The sequence below is a fragment of the Thermobia domestica genome, chromosome 14 (genome assembly GCF_964235325.1).
Source record: "Thermobia domestica chromosome 14, izTheDome1.hap1.1, whole genome shotgun sequence".
In the NCBI taxonomy this organism is placed as follows: Eukaryota; Metazoa; Arthropoda; class Insecta; order Zygentoma; family Lepismatidae; genus Thermobia; species Thermobia domestica.
This window is the reverse complement of record NC_137467.1, coordinates 180,397,486-180,423,224: the sequence shown is the minus strand read 5'-3', so window position 1 is coordinate 180,423,224 and position 25,739 is coordinate 180,397,486. Positions and strand designations below refer to the sequence as shown.

Genomic DNA, 25,739 nt, shown 5'->3' with positions numbered 1-25,739 from the left:
CGAAACTTTTGCAAAACGTATAAAACTATTTCTGTGGAAACGAAATCGGTTTCCGGAGAACAAGGAAATACTATTCTAGTCAGAAATAGAACAATTTTGGAAAAATGGAAACCGGTTTTGAAGAAAATCAGAACCCGATCCAGTGAAAAAAGCCTAATCAGTCTTGAGGGAATCGAACCGGTTTTGGCGAAAATCGAACCGGTTTTTATAACCGTAACGGGTTTCAGCAAAAACCGAACCGGTTTAGGTATTTCTAAAGTCCAAAAACCGAAAAACCGGTTTTTGTGCCCACCACTAATATAAAAGAATATAACATAATCCTAACTCAAGCATATTGTAAGGATCCATATACCCACACGTAATGCAAGCCAAAAGTTTTCATTACAAACACGTGTTTTTACAATTATAAACAAACAGTGACAGACGACGGAAGGAGACTATACCTCCAGGAAGAAACGACGACTCGAAGATTCACGAAGAACACCGACACACAGTGGTCCGAATAGCGAAAAAGGTGGACAAAAGTCATTTTATGAAGTTGAAGTTACAGACACAAAATAGGTGTAACAGTCATCATCGAGAGTCAGTTCATGAGAATAACATGATATTGACTGAATTATCTCTTAGTACCGGTAATTATAGACGTCCCAAAATGGCAGAAGCTTCGTTGCAGGAAATTAGCAAATTTGTGACTTGAGTTTGGGAAATTGTTTTCCGAGCAGCCATGAGAATGAGGGGGCATATTGTAATTATTATGCACTTGGTATAGTATTATGTACGTGGCACAGTTAGAATGAGCAATGTGTATTGCATCGTAGTAGTTATAGTAAATACATATATTAGTACTCGTATGTATTGGAGTATTACAGACTTCTCGTAGAGTTTTTAAAAAATGGATACACATGTATACCACGAAATTTAAACATGGATAACAGTCGATAGTTGTCAATAAGCTGTATAAGTTTCATTGTCTACTTCCGTCTACTGCAGGAAATATAACCTTGGAATTATGATATTGAAGGTATCCGCTTGAGGTGGCGAGACGAGCAGAAGATAAGCACGTAAGTTATAGCGTTTGTTTGACAGTGCAAGCACGCGGAGTTAGTTGAAAACGACAGAGCCGCGTGTACGGTAGTTATCACAAAGCTATTGAGTGTTTGCAGTGTGTGTTTCAGCATTGCGTAGTGTGGGGAAGTAAACAATGGATATACATATATCACGTCTGGAGTTGCATTATAAAATACAAGAAAACAGAAGGAAGACCCGTGTGCAGCAAGAAGAAAGTGTTGTGCAATATGTGAAAAACAAGTGTGGATTAGATATAGATAGCGAAGCCACAAAATCGCTTTATCATGTAATGAGGTTGCATTTCTTTATTCCATATTATTGGCGCTGGAATAAGTGTCGGAGTAACGTAAGTTATTTTGTATGTAAATATTCGGGCTGGTTGAAGCAAGAAGTACATCTTACAATCACAGATGTTCCTTCCACTCCGTCGTCGGCAACAACTGGACGTCCTTCCAAAGAATTTCACGAAGTGTGTGACAGAACTAAAAGACAAAAAATGCAATCGTTAAGAAGTAATACAAGTACGCCTGAACTTGCATATGCTACGGTGATGAAGTTGCGATCTGACGGGGATGAACAAGCCGCAAAATTGTTGCAAAAAGTAACCACAACAACACCGACCAGGGGCAAAAGAATTCGTGACACTTGGATAAAGGAACTACAAGAAGCAACGAAGCTATCAGACGAGGAAGCGTTATCGATGATTGTCTCTACGAACTTAAGTAAACACCAATATCAGGCAATTAGAACCACGGCAATTAAACATGGTCACACGCTATATCTGAGCTACTACGCTATTCTGCAAGCAAAAGAAGCAACATATCCGAAAAATATAAGTGTAAGTGAAAGTGAATGTGAGGTGAAAGTCAAAGAGTTACTAGACCATACTGCAAACCGAATTTTGAAACTTTTGTCGGACAATGGGCCATCATTAAGAGACAAAGCGTATATATTGCATTGCAAGTGGGGTTTTGACGGGAGTTCTGGTCACTCACAATATAAACAGACATGGACTGAAAGTGTCATGAGTGACGCAAGTTTATTTATGACAGCGATCGTTCCCTTGCGATTGGTTGATAATGAAACAGGAGAGTGCGTGTGGAGAAATGAAAGACCATCATCAAGACGTTTCTGCAGACCGATTCATCTCCGTTGGATTCACGAAACCACTACTGTTGCCCAGGAAGAAAGAGACTATATAAACAAACAGATAGAAAGCTTACAGCCATTAAGAAACAATACCCTGACTGTACACTACTCCCTTATACTATCAATGGTTGATGGCAAAATATGCAATGCCATCACCAACACATCAAGCCTGAAATGTTACATCTGTGGCGCGAAAATTTCACAAATGAATGATCTTAAAAGAATGACAAATGTGCCACAAGATCTATCCCATTTGGAGTTCGGACTTTCCATCCTCCATGCACATATTAGATTTTTTGAGTGTATCCTTCATATCTCGTATAGATTAGAGTTTCAAAAGTGGAAAGCGAGTACGAAAGATGGAACTCGTCAAATGTTCGAAAGCAGAAAACAAATTATCCAAGAGAGGTTCAGATGCATACTAGGCCTCAGTGTGGATATTCCCAAACCTGGCTATGGAACGACCATTGACGGTAATACCGCCCGCAGGTTCTTTGCAGCTCCTCAAATAGCTTCGGAGATAACAGGAGTGGATCAGCAGTTAATCACGCGTTTTGGAAATATCTTGACAACAATTTCCTGTGGACATGACATAGATGTTGCAAAATTCGACACGTACTGCATCGAAACTGCTCAGTTATTTGCGCGATTATATCCCTGGTACTACACGCCACCCACCGTGCACAAAGTTCTCATCCACGGGTCAGTAATTGTGCAGGCAGCTCTTTTACCGATTGGGGAGCTTTCAGAGGAGGCCCTTGAATCTAGACACAAGGATGTTCGGAAATACAGAGAACACAACACTCGAAAAACATCAAGAGTAGCTAGTAATTTGGATCTCTTTCAAAGGCTGTTGTTGAGTTCGGATCCAGTAATTTCCACCTTGGTAGGACTCCCAAAGAAGAAAAGCCATAAACTGCCTCAGGATGTGATTGCGCTACTGAAAATAACCGCACAAGATGACGAGTCTGCAAATACTTCATCTGAAGACGAGTTAGACTTGTAACCAGGTGAGTGCTCATTAGCATAATCAACTACTTCTCCTTTTGCTCCTCTATATTAGATACTCTATATTTAATTTTACTCCTAATATGAGATTCGTACTTGCCTCATACCAATTTCTGCTCCGTAACATGCATTTTCTTACATTTTCCGCCATATTGGATTCGCCATTTTGAAGTTTACAATTTTCTTATCAAACTTCGTAATCTATGACAGTGTAAAACCCTCTGTGCCCAATTTCAGATCCATACTATGAATCTGTCACCTTTTTGTCCGCCATATTGGATCCGCCATTTTGAATTTGTCATTTTTGATATCAAATTCGTAATCGTCAACCTTACAAACCATTATATACACAATTTCAAAACATTTCAAGAACTCCTTCCATTTTTGTCCATCTTTTTTGCTATTCGGACCACTGTGCGACAGCGCCTCCACAGGTCCTCCCTCCAAGAAGGTGGCTATAAAAGAAAACGACGAGTCGAGGAAATTACCAGACTTGTGCTGATCTCTAATCTACCGAAGCCTTATCCCGATGCAGCCAAGGGCTACTGAGACTTCTTTTAACACCTACTTCTAAGGCTGCTATGAGCTGTGGAGAATAACCGATCCCCATTCTGAGGTTGCTGTGGGCTAAGACAAACCTTTTATTCCCAGGCCACATCGCGTGCAGAGGAACTTTTAAATTTGTTGTACACTGGAAACATTTAAAGACTTACAAGAACTTTGTAGAAATGTTTATAAAACATTCCTTTTATACTAAAAAGAAGAGTATACATTCCATATAAATTATTTAAACTCTACTTATTAACGTTCCAATATGAAAATAAAAATTTTAAAGTAATTCATACGAGAAATGGATGAACAACCTAGTTTCTTTTCTTTCTAAGACTACATTGTCTATAGGTACAAATTCAAATGAAATTCAACAATAACACTATTTATATGATTTATCTTAACAGCTTACTATTAAGTATTTAATATAAGATAATAACGGGACCATTACAGATATATGTACAGGATTACCATATGTCAGCATTTACGGAACATATCAGTATTTTGACAGTAAAAAAATTCTGTTCGCATACTTTTCCTGATTTACCCGTATGTTCTAAGCTGCTCAAGTGTTTCGTCAATTCAATTTCAGTCATTGCACATGTAAAGATACGTTTGGCATTTTTTTTATTTTATTTTATTTATTTATTTAAAGAAGGAATTGTTTAAACAAGATCCCATCTAATGGAAAATATGAAAAGACAAAAGTCAACATAAAAGTGTGTACTCGTGTTGAATAATTTTTCATACTTTCTAATAAATATTTCACAATGTTTTAAAAGTAAACTTGAAAATACCAGATAAAATTTAGCATTCCTGTGTCGGAAGGCAATCTTGATATAAAGAGTTAGTCAGGCGGAAGTGTGGCCACATTTCCTATTAAAGTACCAGGTAGAGGTCTAATTAGGTGTGCCAGCCACAGAGCGAGCGAGACAGAGAAGAGAGAGACAGCAGATAGAGAAGAAACAGAGAGAGAGGGGGAGAGAGAGAGAAGAGAGAACATATAGAAAGAATAGAGGGAGAGAGGAAGAGAGAGGAGAGAAGACAACAGAAAGAATACCGGGAAGAGAGGAGACAGCATGTAGAGACAATAGAGGGGAGAGAGAGAGGAAAGAGGAGACAAAATATAGAGAAAGAGACTAGAGAGGAGAGGTAGAAAGAGAAGAGAGAGGAGACAACAGAGAAAATAGAAGGAATAGAGATGAGAAATAGGGGGGAGAAAAAAAGAGAGAGGAGACAGAAGAGAAAGAGAAGAGATAGAAGACAAAAGAGAGAGCGAAGAAAGGAGAGGAGATAGAGAAAAAGAGAAAGCGAGACAAGCCAGAAGGAAACCAGTCTTAGGATGTAACTTCAGATAGAAACAGCATGAGTAAAGCCATTTGATTCAAAAATTCAAATTAATAAAAATAATAAAAACGAGAAAATATATCAGCTAAAAAAAAGTAAATAGTACAAAACATAACAGCTTCCCGTGACTCTTAAGGCAGATTTTTAATCCTTTTTGTGTTTTCTCCTCAATGGCCAAAGAACGAGATGAGTCTTAAAAGTTTAATACAGACGCAATGACAGATACATAGTTATAAATACGATCTGATTTGCAGTTTTAACGTCCTTTTCAGCAGCGAGGATACATGAGACGGGATCTACTAATTAACGTGGAATCGGAACCACATGAGCTCCCGCCGGGAATCGAACCTCCTGGGGTCTCCCAAGCCAAAGGCACGTACGTTAACCGCTTAGGTACGAAGAAGCTCAGTTATAAATACAAGTACACAGAAATATATTGCAAATGCTCTGTGTTCATTTAACACTTAATGCGGTGAATGAATGTTACAAACTTGATCGTCATTTTTACAAAGTATGACGGGAGGATAATGTAAAACTTAAATGAAAAAATCTTTTATCATTCATTCGGAAATTTTACATTTGTAAAACGAAAGTCATGGTTACTCTAGTCCTCAAAGAACAAAGGAATATTCTAATAACATACTACTCAGGTACTTAGGTTATTCACATGTAAGAGGACAATATCTTAAATAAAGAGAAATTAGATTATTTCAAATCACAAACTTGTAAACAAAGATTTTGATTTGATTTTAGTTTAGCGTCCCGATCAGCAGCGAGGCTATATGAGACGTGAACCTACTGATTAACGTAGAATCCAAACCACATGGGCTCCCGCCGGGAATCGAACCCGGGTCTCCCATGCCAAAGGCGCGTACGCTTGTAAACAAAGATTTCATTGTTAGCCGTCTTCAAATATCCACAGTCCGCCTTATTACAAAATTCTACACCTGTCAGATAATTGCCCTTTCAACTTGTTGACGAATGCATTTCATGACGAATGTTGAGTGACTATCTTACTCAATCTCAGACACGTGAAAGGTGATTTAGGATTTAGATTTCTGGGCTCTCGGCATCTATGGTCATGTTAGCCCGTCACGTTTGAGGGACAACGTCCCTCGGCGAACACACTATCTGGGAAAGGGAAGGAAGGAAACGACCTTGGACCTATAAGGTAAGTACCCCCCCCCCCAGCATTTGCCTGGTATGAATGAGGAAAACTCAGGAAAATCTCTATCAGTATGGCTGACCTGAAAAAGTTTTTTACACTTTTCGGACCGAGTGCCTCCACCGGGAATCGAACCCCTGTGAGGGGTGAATGTCTTCATAGAAAATCATCACAAATATAACAAATTTGTTACAGGGTCATGAGAACATACAAGGTATTGAGGACTACGGCCTATTAAGCTTGCAAAAAGTATCAACGCTTCGTTCCTATGTAAGTACCTTTTCACCTCACGTTGTTTTTGACTATTAGTTTTTGTATCTATGGTTGCTGTTAATGGTTGTCCAAAAATAATTATAGTATGACTTGAATCGTCTGACAAGAAAACCTAAAATGAATTTTATTTAATATTTAGTCTGAATTAGTTTTATTACAGAATTAGTAAATATTTCGATGGATGTAGTTCCTTTGTTCCAAAATTATTAGCAAATTGCCAAAAAGATGATACATTCAACTATGCTTTACACTAATATTTACCTGGATTTAACAATATGGCCTCAGTGTAGAGATTAACAGCTTTTTCAAAATCACCCTCTGCAAACGCATCAATGGCCTCTCGTTTCTTCTCGTTCGATTTCTCTAATTCTTCGTCAGAAACTTCTTTATTTATGTCACCTGAAGGTCCAAACTCTCCCGTGTCTGGTTCTATTAAAAAGACAAATAATAAATAATAATTACTCACAATTTTTTTAAGGATGTCCATTAATGACTATATTTGTAGACAAACACTGAAGCAAGGTACAATAAGTTAACGTTAAATATAAGCTGATTTCAGTTTCAGTTGATTATAATGGAATAATTTCTTAAATCTCTAATTATAATTTAATTTTTACCCAAATGTTTAAATGAAAGGAAATTTCCAGTTTAACTGCCCACGGTTATGCACTCAGGCTAAGGGAGATGATGATAATAATCATGAGAATGAACGAAATGGTAGAAGCAAGAAAATGAGAAGAAACGGAAGAGCCCCGAGGAAACCTACGCAAACGGTGTTTGTATAGATGTTTCAAGTTAAATGTATAAGTTATAGTAAAGTTAAGTGTATGTGGTCTGTCCAATAAATACATGAACTGACAGGGGACCATTCCGATTTGGTGAATTCAATTACTGAAAATGATTGCTAACACTGGATTCAGCACCAAAAGAAACAGAGAAAAAGAGGGTGTTGAATGGCAGACCGTATACAGGGTGGGAGATAAATGAGGGCAAAGTGCAAAGATAGAACGTAGAAAACGTCATGAAATGCCGTGTTAATTGTTAAACGAGTAGAGGGATTGAGGTCAAATGTTGTATATGAGGAATGCATGTAGAGCTCTACTGATTAGGTGTAATGTGAATCATGGGGGACATCCGAAAAGCCGCCATGTTGGACTTAGCGCAAGAAGAATATCTTGCTCAGAATAGCTGATGACGAACACCGTCTATTGAAATCAATAGTGGTCAATACCGTTAGAGACCTCTGTAACAGGAGGCGTTCCACGCTATGGCAATGTATCAATACTGTCGTAAAGCTGATGTGAATGAGGAACTAGAGACCCTGCAGTACGGTCCATGAGCACGTTGTATGCATGAGGGGTAGAAAGAGATAGAATCGAATCGTGGAACATCAAGAAGAATGTTTGCAACATGTAACGGAATTAGTAGTAGTTCCACTGGATGAATGTCGGTGTGGTACCTTGTCTGTCCCATTCAGGGTTCTGATATATTAATGACCCTCTCCAACAAAACCGCATCGGCTTAACACTGGTGACTCTTCTCAAAACATTCCTCATATCCAACATTTGACCTCAATCCCTCTACTCGTTACACAATTAACATGGCATTTCATGACATTTTCTACGTTCGCACTTTGCCCTCGAAAACTGTAGTGATGTGGGGAAAATTATGCTTCGTGTGATGTTTACAATCATTAATGGACAACACCAAATATCAAATAAAATCTAGGTAGTGTCATTTGGAAACAAATAAAAGTTCTACCAAGCTGGCAACACTGCCAACCAAATTGCAACGCACGTAAAAATCATCATATTGATACAAATCAAGTTTCAGAAGTTCGTCATAACTATAACACAGTTCTGATTTAACGCGAAATTTACATTTTATTTTCCATTGTCGCGAGCCGATTTTGGGTCCCGAGTTGGAAACCCTGTAACTCGAAAACGAAGCGGAATTCGACTCATGTTTAAAGGAACTTTTCTACTGGATTTGATGTCAGGATTCATCTCTCAAAATTTTCATACTCCCTTTCAAATCGCCTTGTGTATAAGGACCTAAATGCCCATAGGGAATATTTACATTCCAAGTACAAAAATCGAAATTTCAATAATTAATTGTGAATGTTAGGGGCTTCAGTCGCATGAACAGTTAATGCATATTAAATACTTAGGTACTTCTCCAATACATGTAAAAAATTCAGATTTTTAAGTTTTTTTTTTTTTTTTTTTTTTTTTTTTTTTTTTTTTTTTTAAGAAAATGGCGTCCAAACATGACGTCTTAATGAAAGTTTCAGCTTTTCACTATGCTATAACGTGAGATGTAATAATCATAAAACATAAGTCCTTTACATTTTCAAGAGACCTTATGGAGTAGATTTCGATGCTAGAAGAAGATGGTTGATATTGCTCATGAGGGCAGAAAAAAATGTTTGAAGTTAGCAAAAATTTTTACCAAAGTTGGCCACATTGCGAGGGAATTGCGCGATTCCTATTGAATTAATAAACGAATTTTCGCCCTCCACCGAAACATACAACTTTATACTCTTCCTGCTATTGTGATTATGTTACTAAGTACACTCGTTTCTCTACAACAAAACTTTTCATTTGATATGTTTTTCAGTTTTTCGCGCAATCCGAGAGGAGGGCAGCCATTTTGGAAAGCTTTATATCGAAGGAAAAACTTTTTTCAGCAAAAAGAAAAAACATGGGTCGTAATAATAGTGGATGTAGATTCCATGTAAAAAAAAAAAAAGAAATCTGAGACTATGATGGGGGCCAATTGTGGTTTGCCTGGACGATTTGAAATGGAATCGGAAAATTGTAAAAATATTCTTTTATGCGCTTGAAACTTTTATATAGTAATTTTACTACGCCATTACTAAAATGCTCTTTATTTTTATTTTTATTTATTTTTTTTTTTTTAAGTCGTTGCAGAAAGTTGTTCTACTTTGGGGCTGTAAGCAGATTGGATGGAACCAGAACCGGAATTCATACAAACCCTTCCACAGACATTTCTATGACAGCCCTGATGAGTCCCCAATGGATACTTGTGACTTCTCGTCGGTGGAACGGGAATTCAGACGTTGACTGCCACGCAAACTTAACTTTTTTTTTTTTTTTTTTTAAATTTTATTTTACTGTATTTTTTTAAGTTTAACGTCTTACAAATTATGTCCCGAAGCTAAGGGAACCGGTGATGTTCAGATGGACGATACTGGTGAAGTGAGGAAAGCCGGAGGAAACGGTAGAACATCAGAATATTCACACACTTGTTTGTCTACCACAAAGACCACCTAGCTGGAGCTGGGATAGAACCAAGAACCCCACGCGCTAGATGTGAGTGCTCTACCAATGAGCCACCGCAGCCGCTTTTAGAAAGTTTGTCAAGAGGAACGGACCAGACCTGATTAAACACCGTAAGAAGGGGTTACTTTGCACAAAATATGAAAAGAATTGCACAGTCCTCTGTCGGTAAAACCATGAATTGTAAAAAGAAAATTTCAACCGCCAGCGTAAGATAGAACATCTCACTGTATTTGACTATAATGTTGGCGGTTATCATCAGTTCTAATTACCCGGAGCGTTTGCTTTTGTACAGATGTAGAAAGCAATCACTGTAAAGGCTGATAAAATTGAAAGGTATCCCTACAAGAATTTACGTCCACGATAAGTCAGTTTCGTGGAATATTGCAATGTGTATTGGGACTTCCAAACAATACTTGAAGTTCTAAATTCAATAAAAAAAATAAATAAATAAATAAATAAATAAATAAATAAATAAATAAATAAATAAAATAAAAGGAAGAAGCAGTTTCAGCCTATGGTCATGGTTACTTTGCACCGTTCCAAAGCAAGGTGGGAAAAAATCAATAAAAAAAAATGTTCATTTTGTGAATTAAATCAAATATTTCTCCCCGTATAACACAAGTCGCGAAATGAAGAAAAAAAAAAAAAAACTAGTATTAAATGCTAAGTATTATGCCATTTTAAGTGAAAGTATTGGGGTTGAATTTTGACTTAATCCCCAATCGTTAACCTATATCAATCAAAATAATGTCTGATAACCCTTTTAATTAATTTATTTATTTTTATTTATTTATTTATTTATTTATTTTTGTAAATTATAGACTTTCAGTCAAGCAGCTACAGCATCATCCGTATTTATCCTAGAATCGTGGTTCGTACTTCATTCTCTTCAGAATAGAACAGCCTTTCAAACGGTATCATTCATATTTCCCTATCGTGTCTCTGAAGCGGAAAATTTTGTGGGAAATCGGGATTTGTTCTGATTTTTTGTTCAAATTTTGATCCCCTCTGGACTTCCCTGTGTTAATGCAATTTCAAAATCAACTGGGAAATACTAAGGAGTACAAGATTTCAAGCTTCTATCTTGAATAGTAAGGGCGGAAAAATATTAAAATGTAAGCTAATAACATCCCCATAATGCTCCAGATAACCCGGATGTAATATAAAAAATTCCTCAAAGATCCCTATGTATCTTAGGATCATGATTTGTACATCATTCTCTTTAGAATAACACAGATTTTCAAACGATACCATTCAAATGTCTCCATCCTGTATCTGAGGCGGGAAAATCACGAAAACAAGGATTTTTTTTTTTAAACAAAAAATCCATCTTTTTTGCCACTTTTTGCCCCTCTCGATCCTTCTTGTTTTAAGGCAGAGATTTGAAACAAATCAGAAAAATATTAAGGGTGCACTAAATATTTGTGCAAAATTTTAATTTTCTAGGTGAAAAAGTAAGCCCGCGAAAAATAATACCCCCCTAATACCCCAGATTCCAGTATAAGACAGGATCTGAGGTAAAAATTTCCTGAGACATCCCTACAGATCCTAGAATCATTGTTCGTACACAATTTTTTCAGAATAGAACAGCCTTTCAAACGGTATCATTCATATGCCTCCATGATGTATCTGGGGCGAGAAAATCGCGAAAAAAGCTATTTTTTGTTAAATGCACTGAATGAATGTGAAAAATTTCAGTCTTCTGAATGCAATATGTAAACCCGCCAAAAAATAAATAAAATAAAATAAAATAAAATAGGCATAATAAAAAATTTGTTTTAAAGCTATGACGTCATCATACCCCGTCTCGACGCAGAAAGGTGTGAAAGCATATGTAACGTGTTCTACAATGCCTCCAGTCTTGGAAGGGAAAAAAAAGTAAAAAGCCTTATTGGTACTTTGTTAATCAAATAATGAAGATTCTACCCTATCACCTAAAAACAAATAATATAATTGAAAAGTTCAAGCATTAAGTAAAAAGTACAGCAACGTTTATCAAAATGACACTTTTCTTCCTCACAAAAGTTAATGATATTTAGCAGGGGCATATTTTTATAAAAATCGGAACTAGCCTGCGGCAGAAAATACATAAATTTCGCCTAAACTTATAAAATCTAAAAAGTTTCGGAGAAGGGATACGACCCCTCTAAGTGGGAACAAATAAACAGACGCGCACACAGAAGAATTTTCGTCTTAAATGTCGATGCTGACTTCCGCGTTGGAATAGTTAAGGATTAAAAAACCCAATATTACAGCAGGATTGCTCCGTTATCCGTTAAAGACGGGATTTCCCCAAATCATCCTCTGCATGACACTTGATTTTCATACTATGCTGTATATACTGTACATTTGAGTCTCATTGTATTATCATTATTATCTTCCATAATCGAAATAACAGAACAGCAACGGGATTTCACTTATTTTTACTTTAAATTAATTTATTTCGGAATATGATTTAAATCAGACTGATTTAAATCACTCCAAACTAGTCCAAAGTAACCCCTTAGATAGGAAATTAGTACTACCTGTACCTCCTGTCTTCTAATTTTAGGTAAATTTCCTATTCATGTAGATGCCAGAATGGATTTCTTGTTGGAAAATAAATTACGAACAGTGGCGGATCAAGAAAAATAGTTTGAGAGAGACTTCGCTCAGAAAGATTTCGATTTTTCAGAAATCACTAGACTTCGGGAGCAGATTAAAACTTATATGCATAGGAATGACTAACGTTACATTAAAAAAAAAAAAAAAAAAACTGCAATTTAGATGGGCTTTAGCCTGAAAGCCCCAAACCCAGTGAATTCTCCACTGATTACAGTTAGAATGATATTCTAGGACATAAAGAGCAACCAAGGCAAATCAAAGCGTTTTTTTTTTTTGTTTTTTTTTTTTTTTTTTCCCTTTCTTAGCTGTCATTTTCGTAGGACGTGCTAAATTATCAGAATGTGGTTTCTGTGTCGCTACGATAAAATACATAATTTTCTTTACAAATATCGGCAATTCATACTAAGTACTGATATCGATACTATTATTCTAATATCAATATTTGTAGACTGCATGCAGTTTTCTGTAGAAGATAAAATGTATAAATACTCGAGGGAAAACATTGCACAGAAACATACTTTTCGTATGTTGAACATACTTTTTGGTATGTGAAGTGAAGTATCCTCACCTATGTTGCACTAACGTTTATATTTCAATAACTATGATCATACTGAATGTTTACTAATGTTCTTTGCTATTATGTGTTATCTAGCTATTATACAAGGGTTGCATTTTTAGTAATGACAACACTGCTATACATATACTCGGGAACAAAGCAATCCATTATAATTCATACCGGCGGACAGTGGTCCAGACACATTAAAAACCAGCCCAAAACCTCAAAATTCGAAATTATCAGAAATATGAAAGACCTTACAGATTTAATAAAGAAAAACGTAAGCTGTGCAGAAATATGTAGATTTTCGTGCAGCTCGTAACGGTTGGGCCTACAGTTACTATCAATGTGAAAGATTAAAGTCATGGAAGAAAACGATATACTCACCCCGGTAGCGGACGCAAAGTTCCTGATGTGAAAACAAAATAATGTTTCTTTGTTAGGCCTCAATAATGATTGTGCAGAACATCGTTATACATTCGTCGATCATGACACATACGTAAAACACTAATATGTTTCCATATATCAGTCAATATATGGATAAATAAAATTAGATCGAAAACCAAAATTGGTATAGGGCTAGTGAGGGTAATTATGAGACATTGCCTATGAAGAATAATTATGAGACACTCCTCACTGATCTTCATCCACTGTAGGTAAATACAAATTAAGAGCACAGGCATTTAGTAACATCCTTCGCAATGCTCTGTTTACATTTTAAGTTTCAGTTTACAAAAGTTTGGATATACCAATTGCTTTAACGAACTCATTCAAAAAAAAAAAAAAAAGTTTGAAATTTGAAACCCTATCATTATCTTTTATACAGGGTAGCCCAAAAGTAGGTACACCCCTGCACTGATCAAAAAATGAAATGAGATCTTTAAGTTTTACGTCCCACGGTTATGCCGGTTAGGCTACAGGAGACGGTGATGATGAGAGACGAGTGAAATGGTGGAATGAAGAAAGTGGGACGAAACGGGAGAACCCCGGAAAACTCACGGGCACAGTGTTTGTCCACCACAAAGTCCATACGGCACGAGCTGGGATCGAACCACTGACCCCAAGCACCGGAGGTGAACGTACTACCACTGAGCCACCGCGCCCCACTTGCATTGATCAAGTATAACATTCTAGCTTATAAATTTATTTCCTTCGGCTGTTCCGAGCTTAAGATAAGTAAAAAGACATTAAGAACAAATAATAAAGAAACTAAGTCTACCTGATGGATAACCATAAGAAATGATATAAAAAGCAATGAGTTGATCAGTACCGGACTGTATACCTATTTTGGGGCCACCCAGTATTTACTCGTGCAGTAATATCACTATTGTGAAACCAATAGGTGTTAATGAAAACCTGAAAACCAGTTATAGATTAAGTTTAATTTGTCTCTTGGGCTTGTGTTTCAGTTACAAATCGTTTTGTTGTATCTTATTTAGCTTACATGGAGGGAAATTATGAGACGCATGCTGGAATCTGTCTCTGTATCCTAATGTTGCCAGTTTCAAAAACGCTGCATTCTGTAGTCTAGGCAGTCCTATAATCTTGTTTCTTAGTAACTTTTAAAATTGCAGACATACATTTCCAGGCCTTGAAAAATCCATTCCTCTGCTTGTCATCAGCGAGTAAAGACAGTGTGACTGCAAAACGGTCTGCCTAGTAGATTGTTTTGGCTGGCTAGTATTTGTACTTCAAGCCCTGTACCTTATTTTGTTGAAAATAGCTTGGGCTGCTTATCAATATATTAAAACATAAAGAAATAGAAGTAGCATAAGTCGTTTATCAGTGAACAGCCTAGAACTTGTTCTAAATTTGTTTCATAAGCCTGTTTTGTAACCTGAAACTATCTAATATAGGCCATTCGACTACAGGCCTATTATAGTCAACTCACAAAAATGTTAGAACAGCATCAGTAGCTATTTCCACTTTCTTTCTTAGTTATTTTCATGTAACTCAGCCAAATATTTGTATATCTTTATGTAATAAACACAAAATAACGAAGACTTCTTTTACTTACAACTGGACTCCTTCATACCTCAATATCACATAGAAAATGCTGGGGACATCAGGTCTCATAATTACCCTCTTACAAGGAAATCGAGACAGCACAAATTTGACATTTACTCGTCAACTTAAGAGATGACAGGAAATTTCTTGGCAGCAAACTGTTACTCTATTGGCACCATAAACTGCTGCCTAGGTTAACTGCTTTCAAAATTAATGTAAACTGAGTAAAGTGGAAAAGTTGTCAAATCTGTCTTATAATTACTTTCACTGATCCTACTTGATATTGAATTTCATGTAGAGTTTTATTTTGAGTCCGGCTGAGTCCAGTTCTATTATTGTGCTGGATGTGATAGTAGAGGATGTTATCTGTTAGAAAAAATGACCGAGTGTTGTCCGCTTTTGCCCGAATTGGTTTGAAAAGCATATTTGTATGTGAGTAGGGTAATATTGTTGCAAGTAGTATTTAAGGCTAATGACTGTTTCTCCTTGTCATTCCAGAAATTTCATACGAAACAACACGAAGGAGGCTTCTATAAGTCTTGCAGAATGTAGAAGGAAACAAAGAGACCAAAAGGCAACACCTGGTTAGTTTTCTTGAGAATGAAACGCCCACCGAATTGACTAGTACAATGCAATACATACTGCCGTCAATTCGGTGGACGTTGCTTCCTCAAGGAAACTAACCAGGTGTTGCCTTTTGGTCTCTTTGTTTCCTTCTACATTCTGCAGGACTTATAGAAGCCTCCTTCGTGTTGTTTCGTATGAAATTTCTGGAATGACAAGGAGAAACAGTCATTAGCCTTAAATACTACTCGCAACAATATTACCCTACTCACATACAAATATGCCTTTCAAACCAATTCGGGCAAAAGCGGACAACACTCGGTCATTTTTTCTAACAGATAACATCCCCTACTATCACATCCAGCACATAATAGAACTGGACTACGCTGGACTCAAAATAAAACTCTATATGAAATTCAATATCAAGTTTATCAATTTTGGTTTTCATTCTAATTTTATTTATCAACATATTGTTTGGTATATGAAAGCATATTAAGAGTTCTACGTATGTGTCATGAACGACGAATCTATAACAATGTTCTGCACAATCATTATTGAGGCCTAACAAAGAAACATTATTTTGTTTCCACATCAGGAATTTTGCGTCCGCTACCGGAGTGTATACATGGTCTTCTTCCACGACTTCAATTTTTCACATTGGTACTAACTGTAGGCCAAACCCTTACGAGCTGTACGAAAACTTACCTATTTCTGCACACGTCTTTCCTTATTAAATCTGTAAGGTCTTTCATATTTCTGATAATTTCGAATTTTGAGGTTTTGTCCAGATTTGTAGAATCTCTGGACCACTGTGCAGCGGTAGGTCAGATACCGACCCTCCCTCAGACCTCATGAACTTGCCTGCCCTCTCCTCCATGCGCGCGCATCGCCAGCAGTTAGAAGGCAGTTCTGAGTGAGTATTCGTGGACTACAGTCATGCTGAGTCAGTGCTCGCGGAATACAGTCATGTTTACGAAGCAAGATCAGAGGAGCTGGTTGAAAATTGAATGCGCTAGAGCTAAAAATGTAAAACAGTACTACGTAGTATTGCAAGATATTTGCGTTGCAAGTGCATTGCCATACCGTACAGTAGCAAGGTGAGACAAAGCCTTTAATGACGGACGACAAAATGTCACAGACATGCCTCGCTCCGGCCATCCCCCTGTAAATGAAGATGTGCAGAACGTGAACGCGTTAGTGCTAGCGGATCGGAACGCTACGATTCGTCACTTGGCCAATGATACAGGACTAGCACATTCGACTGTGCTGAAAATTCTTAAGAACAACCTGGGATTGCGTAAAATCGCCTTAAGGTGGGTTCCACATGATCTGACTGAATAACACAAGCGGCTGCGATATGATGACGCTCGAACACACTTGGAGCGGTATCAACGTGAAGGTGAGACCTGGGCGGATCATTACTATTGGTGAGACCTGGGCCAGAGCGTATGAACCACAGCTGAAATGACAATCAAACGAGTGGTGTCAACCTGGGTCACCGAGAAAAAACAACAATTCGGAATACCCCAACCAATGTGAAAGCTATGCTCATCATTGCATATGACTGGAATGGTGTAATCATAAACCATACCGTTCAAGGACACACCGTTAGTGCAGAGTACTACTGCAATTTTTTGTAAAACAATCTGCGAACAGCTGTAAGACGAAAACGATGCCACTTCCTGACGAATTCACCCATCATTCTGCATGACAATGCAAGGGCACATTCAGCAGGTGCGGCCACTAATTTGTTGCATCGTTGGGGCTGGGAAGTGTTGTATTACCCACCGTATTCTCCAGATTTAAGTCCCTGCAACTACGACCTCTTCCCGAAGATGAAGGAAACACTTCGTGAGACACGCTTCTGTACAGGTGATTATCTCCTCCGGGCGACCGATCACTCCATCCGCACTATTCAGAGATTAGGTACTGCCAATGGCATCCAGCGACTTCCACATCGCTGGGAAAGCGTGATTCACAATGCTAGTGATTACATCGAGGGCCTGTAAAACTTCAAACCTTGTAAGTACTCTGCTTCTCAAAATATACCGTTGCTGTCATTACTAAAAATCCAACCCTTGTATGTTTAAATTATAGTGTTTTAAATCATTACGTTTTTAAGTTACATGCGATTTTCTTTAAAATTCCTTACATCTTACGGTAATGCTTTAAGGCAGTCTCTTTCAGTAGATACTGCGGTGCAGGGTGATAGCTAACAGAGATAGTTTGCTAGTGGCGTCGCGGTATTCTTAATCTTGTAAGTGTTAACGTTAGCCATAAATCTGTCCGTCTTACAAAGCCTAAAAGTGAAACTTACAATTTCATTTTTATTAAAAATGCAGAATACGTGAAATTAAGACTAGCAACATTCAAAGCTAAACCACACAGATGGAAAATACTTTATAGCTACCATTAATAACACTGCACTTCACAATAAACTCTACACTACAATAGCAGATGGGAAAGCACTTTACCGATCACTCCCGAATTGTCCAATTCAATATCACTCTCTTCGCTCTCAGGCTCCTCCGGTGGAGCGGATGGCACTTCCTCTGGTTCTGGTTGTGGTTCCTTTTTCGGTGGAGGAGCAGCTGTTGCACCTTCTTCGCCAGCGTCCTTTCTTGGAGGTAGCTTCCCACCCAGTGACTCCAGGAAGTCTTTGAAGAAACCCAATTCTGGAGCATGGAGTACATTGGGATTGGTCTTGCATAACGTGATGAAGGTCCGCAGCTGTGCTATATGCTCCTGACTAAACGGAAGACCAGACATGGTGATACGGACTCTGTAAATAAAAAGGACAGAAAAGCGTATTAGTGGTAGTTGTTAGTACAATGAACACAACAACTTGTAACAAGCATTTCTGATGTACTTAAAACTAACCTGTCTATGACGTAGCAGTGGGGTTTCACGACTGGAGAAAGAGAACAGGTTGAGCAGACAAAGGAGTGGAAACAAGGTAGGTGGAATGAAGTGAAACAAGGTTGGCAGTCTTCAATTAGTTATGAATCCACGAGCAGTGAATCTCCACAACTATCCACTACGCCATGTTTACTTGTCACCTCTGACTTCCAGCAACGCTAGCTTTCCTGCCTTCTCATGGTTCTATCTGAGAGCTTTACTGACAAGGAACGGACATGAACATGTCATCGGGACATCCGAATCAAACCTAGTCCATTCGATAAACATAACGAAGATATGTTCATGCACAAAAAATTAGGTATAATGGACAACTGAGTAAGTTCCTAAGGCCCATTAACCCTGTTAATATAAAGAAAATCGTAGACCCACAGTGAAATAGGATTGCATCAACACTGTTCATTGGAAAGTCATGGCTTATAGTTCATTCTCTTCAGCATGAAACAAGCTTCCCAGAGATTCTATGTATTGGGGCCCATAACGTACTTGAACAGAGAAAATTGGGAGAATGTTGGAGAAATTCCCTCCAGAAATCCCTCCCATCAACTTTGGCCCCCTCTGGAATGGCTCCGGGTAAAATACACAATCCAAATGTATCTCGAGGAATACTATAGAAGATAACAAATGTGTGTACCAAGTTTTGTATTGATAGACAGAATAGATATGAGTGAAAAATTTTGTATACCAATACATACTTCCTCCTCATATCTATTCCGTTTATCAATACAAAACTTGGTACACACATTTCTTATCCCCTATAGTATTTTTCGTAATACATTTGGATTGTGTACTTTGACCCGGTGCCATTTCCGAGGGGCCAAAGTTGATGGGAGAGATTTCTGGAGGGAATTTTCCCGACATTATCCCAATTTTTCCTGTTCAAGTACATTATGGGCCAAATACATAGCACCTCTAGAAAGCTTGTTTTATGCTGAAGAGAATGAACTATAAACCATAACTTTCCAATGAACAGTCTCGATGCAATAGCTATTTCACTGCGAGTCTACGATTTTCTTTATTTTAACAGGGTTAATGGGCCTCAGGGACTTACTTTGTTGTCCATGGCACCCAACAGTTTGTGCATGAACATATTTTTGTTGATGTTTATCGAACGGACTAGGTTTGATTCGGATGTCCCGACGACAGGTTCATGTCCGTTCCTTGTGAGAAGCTGAGTAGCTCACTGTGACGTCACACAGCATCTACTTGAAATTGACTTACGATTTTCCATTCGAAATGAAAAGAAAAAAAAAAATAAAACAACCTAATTTCTGTGATTTACTAATATGGTTTCAGTCTTTCCTGACATTTTCTTCAGTAACTTTTAAAACTTGCTACACTGGACTCAGTATTAAGGTTCCGCCCTTAATGGATGCAACCTCTGAGAAAAAATAAAAAGCAGATTCTCCTCAAAAACTTTGGCTTTCTAAAAAAAAAAAAAATCATGTGTTGTCTGTAAATTTATATACATGTTATCTATGTATTCATTTCATAATCAAGTATCTGAACTCCTACAACCAACATAAAAGTGAATTTACAGTTATCTTGAAATTTACTTGAATTTTCTAGCCGCAAGAAAATAATAATAATAATATCTTTTTATTGCATACTGGAAATTACAGACAGAACTGCCCACTTACAATTTCCATACAAATAACATGCAAATAACAAAAATAAACATAATACATTATAAAATACAATTTATACATGCACAGAAAACGAAAAAAAAAAAATCATGCATAAAATAAACATGCTGTTATATAAAAGGAAATAATACTCTCAGCTGATAACGAAATTATTATATAACTGTCTTTGTATATTAGTAAAATTACGATCAAAAATGTCCATAACACTGCCAAAATCATTTGCAACTGATAAAATTTTATACAAAGGAACATCACTGAAAAACTGAATAGGTTTAAATATTTTCGGATTTCTTATATGATAACTAGCTGTATACACAGTTATTATTGATAACAAATTCAAATTACCGTAAAGAATAGATTGTAGTATTTTAAGATCCCAAATAATCCTTCTTTCAGACAAGCTTAACATACCTAAGGACATCCTAACTTCATCCAAAGACATACCTTCATAACACTTAAACTTCCAGTGTAACCAAGCAAGAAAAAGATTTTGAATTGTCTCCAGAGAAGTAGATATATAATCCATATAACTGAACAATATTCAAGATGACTTCTAACATTAGAATAATAAAGAATAAGGCATGTTTTAACAGACTTAAAATCTTTGGACATCCATTTAAGAATTCCGAGATTCCTTCTCGCTCTGGAAGTTATATTCTCCAGATGTTGTTTGAAAAGCAATTTGCTGTCAGAAACAATACCTAAATCTATTATTATTATTATTATTATTATTATTATTATTATTATTATTATTATTATTATTATTATTATTATTATTACTCAGTGTTTTTAATCTGTGCATCGTACTACCACTGAGAGGTTTGCATCTTTTAAGTACTGAAAAAGTAATCATCAATTATCTGGAATCTCGTTACTATTTAACTCACAGGAAAGATAAAGATCTAAGTATGGCTCTAATTTCTATTCTCTAAAATCTTTGCAAATACACATGCATTTTTGCCCCCACACCACCTCAAAATTGCAAAATATAACTCTGAATCCAGGGCAGCTTTACACTATTAGAGTACTTGAATTAGGAAACTGGAAACTATACTCAGTGGCGCCAAGTTCTGTGAGACGAAAAAAAAAAAAAAAAAAAAACTCTCCATCAAATGTCAGATATCCCTCATAGTCGAAAAACAACCCTGCGCTCAGTCGTAGTGCTGATTCCAGAGGGGTGCCAGGGGAAAATTCTGACAGGGCCGTATCTCAAATCACGTTAATGTTAATTACCATACTACTTCTTGTGTACTGAAAATCTTTCCCGGATGTGGAGGGTAAAATTTTTTTCAATAATATGGAATACAGAAACTGGACTTCAGGTACTGCTGCACGGGATGAGAAAGAGAAAAAGAAAATAAATAATAAAGAGAGAGAGAGAGAAACGCTAACATACCGATTTCTATTTTCAAGAAAAAAAAACTAAAATAAAATATGTTTTACGTCCCATGGTAATGGCGGCTTGGCTAAAGGAGACGGTGATGATGAGAAATGAATGCAATGGTGGAATGAATAAAGTGGGAGGAAACGGGAGAGAACCCGGGAATATGGCGTTTGTCCATCACAAAGCCCACTTACGGGAGGTAGGATCGAACTAGGGACACTACGCACCAGAGATGAACACTCTACCACTGATCCACTGTGTCCCCCTTCTGTTTTCAAATTGTTGATGCTACGACAAATCAACAATCATAGCCCTCACACTGTTTAATATTCCTTAAAATCCCGTTACGCACAGCCTAACACTTCTAAAGAGGAAAGTTCAAAATAGCCTGGTTGGCATGACATGGCCTGACTAACTAACTAACTCTATGGCCTATGGAACCCGGAGGTTCAATGCCGCGTTCACAAAAGCTCTCCACTGACTTCTATCCTTAGCTAACTGCATCCAGTTTCTACTTTGTATTACAATCTCTGCGAGATCCATCTTAATGTTGTCCTTCCATCTGCGTCTGGGTCTACCTAATGGTCGTTTTCCGATTGGTCTTCCAGTCAAGACTTTGAAAGCATTTCTACTTTCTTCCATTCTAGCTACATGACCTGCCCACCTAAGTCTCCTAGACTTGACGACCCTAACAATGTTGGGTAAACTGTATAAATTATATAGTTCCTCGTTATGAAGTTTCCGCCATTCCCCATTCCCGTTCCTTTTGGGTCCAAATATTCGTCTCAGGATCTTGTTCTCAAATACTTTCAGTCTATGTTCTTCCCTCAGAGTAAGCGACCATATTTCGCAACCATACAGAACAACAGGCATGATTATCGTTTTGTATATTTTAAGCTTCAGATTCCTCGACAGAATTTGCGACAACAAGAGATTTTGAACCGAACAGAAACACGAATTCCCTGCTTTTAGTTGACATGACCTGACATCTTTCAGTTTAACGTCCAATGATTATTCCCTTTAGGCTAAGGGAGACGGATGATTAAGGCAAGTGAATGATGATTAAGTAATTGGTGGAATGTGCATGTGAGAGGAAAAGGGAGTACCCCGAGTTGTCCATCACAAACTTACTTGGCCGGGGATTGAACCAGAGACCCCATACAACAGAGATAAGCGATGTACCACTGAACAACCGTGGCTACAGCCTCGTTGGCAATACTGGCATATACTGTATTTATGCGATTCTAAGACGCACTTTTTTTGTCGATTGTTTTCCCCTCCAAAATCAAGGTGCGTCTTGGACTTGAGTTGAGTTATGCAAATTTAGGCCAGATTAGATGGAGTTTTGTCAAAAATTGGTAATCCCGATAGTCACGATTCTGTAAGGAATGTGTATTTTGTATGTATTTGGCCATCAAAAGTGGAAAATATAGTGATACCGATGGGGAAACACATGATGAGCAGTAACGTGTCAGTGTTGCTTTTGCGAGTGTGAGTGCAAAACAGAAGAAAAGAAACGATTTTAAATAATTGCTGAATAATTATTAGTTTGTTTGTATGTGTGAGTGTACATACTGGTATAACATACCAGAATAATATACATACTGGTATAATATGATACCGATAATGGATTGCTATAAAATTGACGTAAGCCTGTGTTGTATTGCAATTACGTAAGAAAAAAGTATCAGCAGATACATGAATATACCGTAAATTCCAGCAGTAAATTCAAAATTTCTTTATTTTCCGGTAACATTATTTGTTCTCCCATGTTTATTAATGTTTTTTTTTTCCATTCTTTAAAATCAATGTTGTGTAGTTTTTTTTTTTTGTTTTTTTTTTGTTTTTTTTTTACATTTTCGCCAAGGGCGCGTCTTACATTCGAGGAATCTTCCAATTTTTCTTTCAAAAATTGGGGGTGCGTCTTAGATTCGCGTAAAAACGTTATATTTATGAATAGCAAGTGTAACTCACCTAAAATATGACAAGGAATATGCTTTTATATCACTTCAAGCTTATATATAATCTACAGCTAAAACATAGTTCAAATATGCATTTATCACCAATAAAAACCGAATTGTCGTGTTCACATGAACCAAGTTGTCACGATAAAAATATGATGTCATAAAAATCCAGGTCTTAGATTTATAAAACCAGTAATAAAAATTATTATTAACTGTACAGAACTTTTTCTCTTTTTCTTTCCGAAAAAGCAAAGAATTGATATAGCTTTAAGGAAAGAGACTGTCCCCCCCCCCCCCCTTTTCTTTTAACAACACAATTCCACAGACAAGGAGGAACCTTAAGAATAGGTCCAATTTACCAATTTTTAGACGACACGAAAGAAAATATCAGAGAACTCTGAAACAGCATGAGAAAATTATAAAAAAATTCGAGTAAAGTGTTCGTAGCTGATTTATGTATTCCTAGTATCTATCACACAAAATATTTAAAGGCTCGTGTAAGTTTTGTACGTTTGTGGTTTTTCAACATCAAATTGATGCGGAATGACATTACCAACAACACTACTCTACGATTGGGAGCACCGCTGATTTACTATAAACGATTCAATGCGATGGAATGCGAATTAAATATTTAAAAAAAAAAAAATAAATAAATAGTTTTCCTTATTTAAAGCACCTTGTAAAAATAATTTTTGCAGACGGTTTGGGACTACACTCTGTAAAGAAAAAATAGCGACACTTGCTTGGATATGGTTTTCAGAAGATTCATTAATCAAAACTATTTTGTACATGAATTTCTGATAATATTACATTAGATATTTGTAATAAACTGGCCATGCTCAATACATAAGCCACAGTTCCAGCTTATTGGAATGACTATAAAGAATTTATATGCATATATTGATAGCTGTGTGTGTTTTAGACATTGTGGAGAAAGTAATACATAAAAGTTGAAAAAAAAAAAAACAATAAGAAAAATACCAAACCAAAAAATAGAATGTGTGAAGGATAAAACATTATGTCTGAACATAAAGAGGTACAACACAGTAAACTAGTATTTTGTGTGACCTCCATAGACTTTTTTCAGTGCAGCCAATCGTCGAGACATGCTGGTAACAAGTCTTATGACAGAGTATAACGTCGATTTTATGGAATCACACCCGGATTATCTGTTCTATGAGTTCCCTCCTATTCGAAAAAGTCTTGTTATTCAACCTTTGCTCATAATGGCCGACAAGTTTTCAATTGGATTCATGTCAAGTGAGTTCGGAAGCCACCAGTCTCGGAATATCCATATCCTTGAACCACGTACTAACGATTTTCGCTCGATGACATGAAGCATTATCGTCCTGCAGAACGAAGTAGTCCAAATTTTACCCATAAAAGTAGTCTCTGGCTGTTGTGAGAACTTTTCGTTCTAGAATTTGAAGATATTTTCGTGAATTAACTGAAACTTCACATATTACCATCCTTCGGACGGCTTTAAGTGTAAAGCAAGCCCATACCACCACTCCGTGACTGAATTTTTGCGTCTCTGAAACACAATCCTTTGCAGTTCCTCACCCTTTCGTATCCATAACTTCACTCCACCACCGTTTCCTATTATTTTAAATTTCTTTTCATCGGAAAGAACTATGTGCTTCCAGTTCTCTTCAGTACAACTTTCACACGGTTTTCTTCTTCCTATCACAATGTTAGCGAAATGAAGATTTGTTATGCTCCTTTTGCTTGTGAATTACTCTTCTTGCTGTTCAGTGGTGGATTTTGAGTCTTCCACCTATCTCCCTAAGGGATTTACCTTCACTGTGCACAGCAAGAATTATGCATTGTTTACGTGGAGATAAGTCACATTTCTTAACAATTTTACTTGTTTTCACTCTACATACAGCATTAATACCACACTAGTACAACACTGCGCAACAAAAGTGTCACTTGATACTGTCCAGACAATAAGAAAACATAGAAGTGATGAAATGAAGTTTAAATTGGTCTACACATCACAACTGCAATTCTGAATTCTCAATACAATAACTTGCGCGGCGCTCTCAATACCATCTAGCGGTAATATTACTGATACACAAACAATTGACAAGCGTTGTTGTGCACACCACAAGTGTCACAGATAATGCAAAAGAGATCTCCTACTGTTTCCTTCCTTTTATTTCTTTTCTAGTGGGCTCCAATGATGCTTTTCTGTATAAGTTACTGTATGAATTGAGGTGTCGCTATTTTTT

At 37.0% G+C, this 25,739-nt stretch overlaps 1 protein-coding gene across 2 annotated transcripts in view; it reads right to left on the bottom strand.

The window, feature by feature from the left end:
• Nucleotides 1-25,739, bottom strand: part of LOC145670495 (hsc70-interacting protein-like) — a 78,130-nt gene that overhangs the window by 36,776 nt on the left and 15,615 nt on the right. For both annotated transcript variants that reach the window (XM_081739223.1, XM_081739222.1), the window contains exons 2-3: nucleotides 18,070-18,377; nucleotides 6,821-6,988 (exon numbers count right to left, since the gene is read on the bottom strand). In XM_081739223.1, the coding sequence (XP_081595349.1) occupies nucleotides 6,821-6,988; nucleotides 18,070-18,364 (463 nt within the window). In that variant the 5' untranslated portion in view covers nucleotides 18,365-18,377. The remainder of the gene's footprint in view (nucleotides 1-6,820; nucleotides 6,989-18,069; nucleotides 18,378-25,739) is intronic.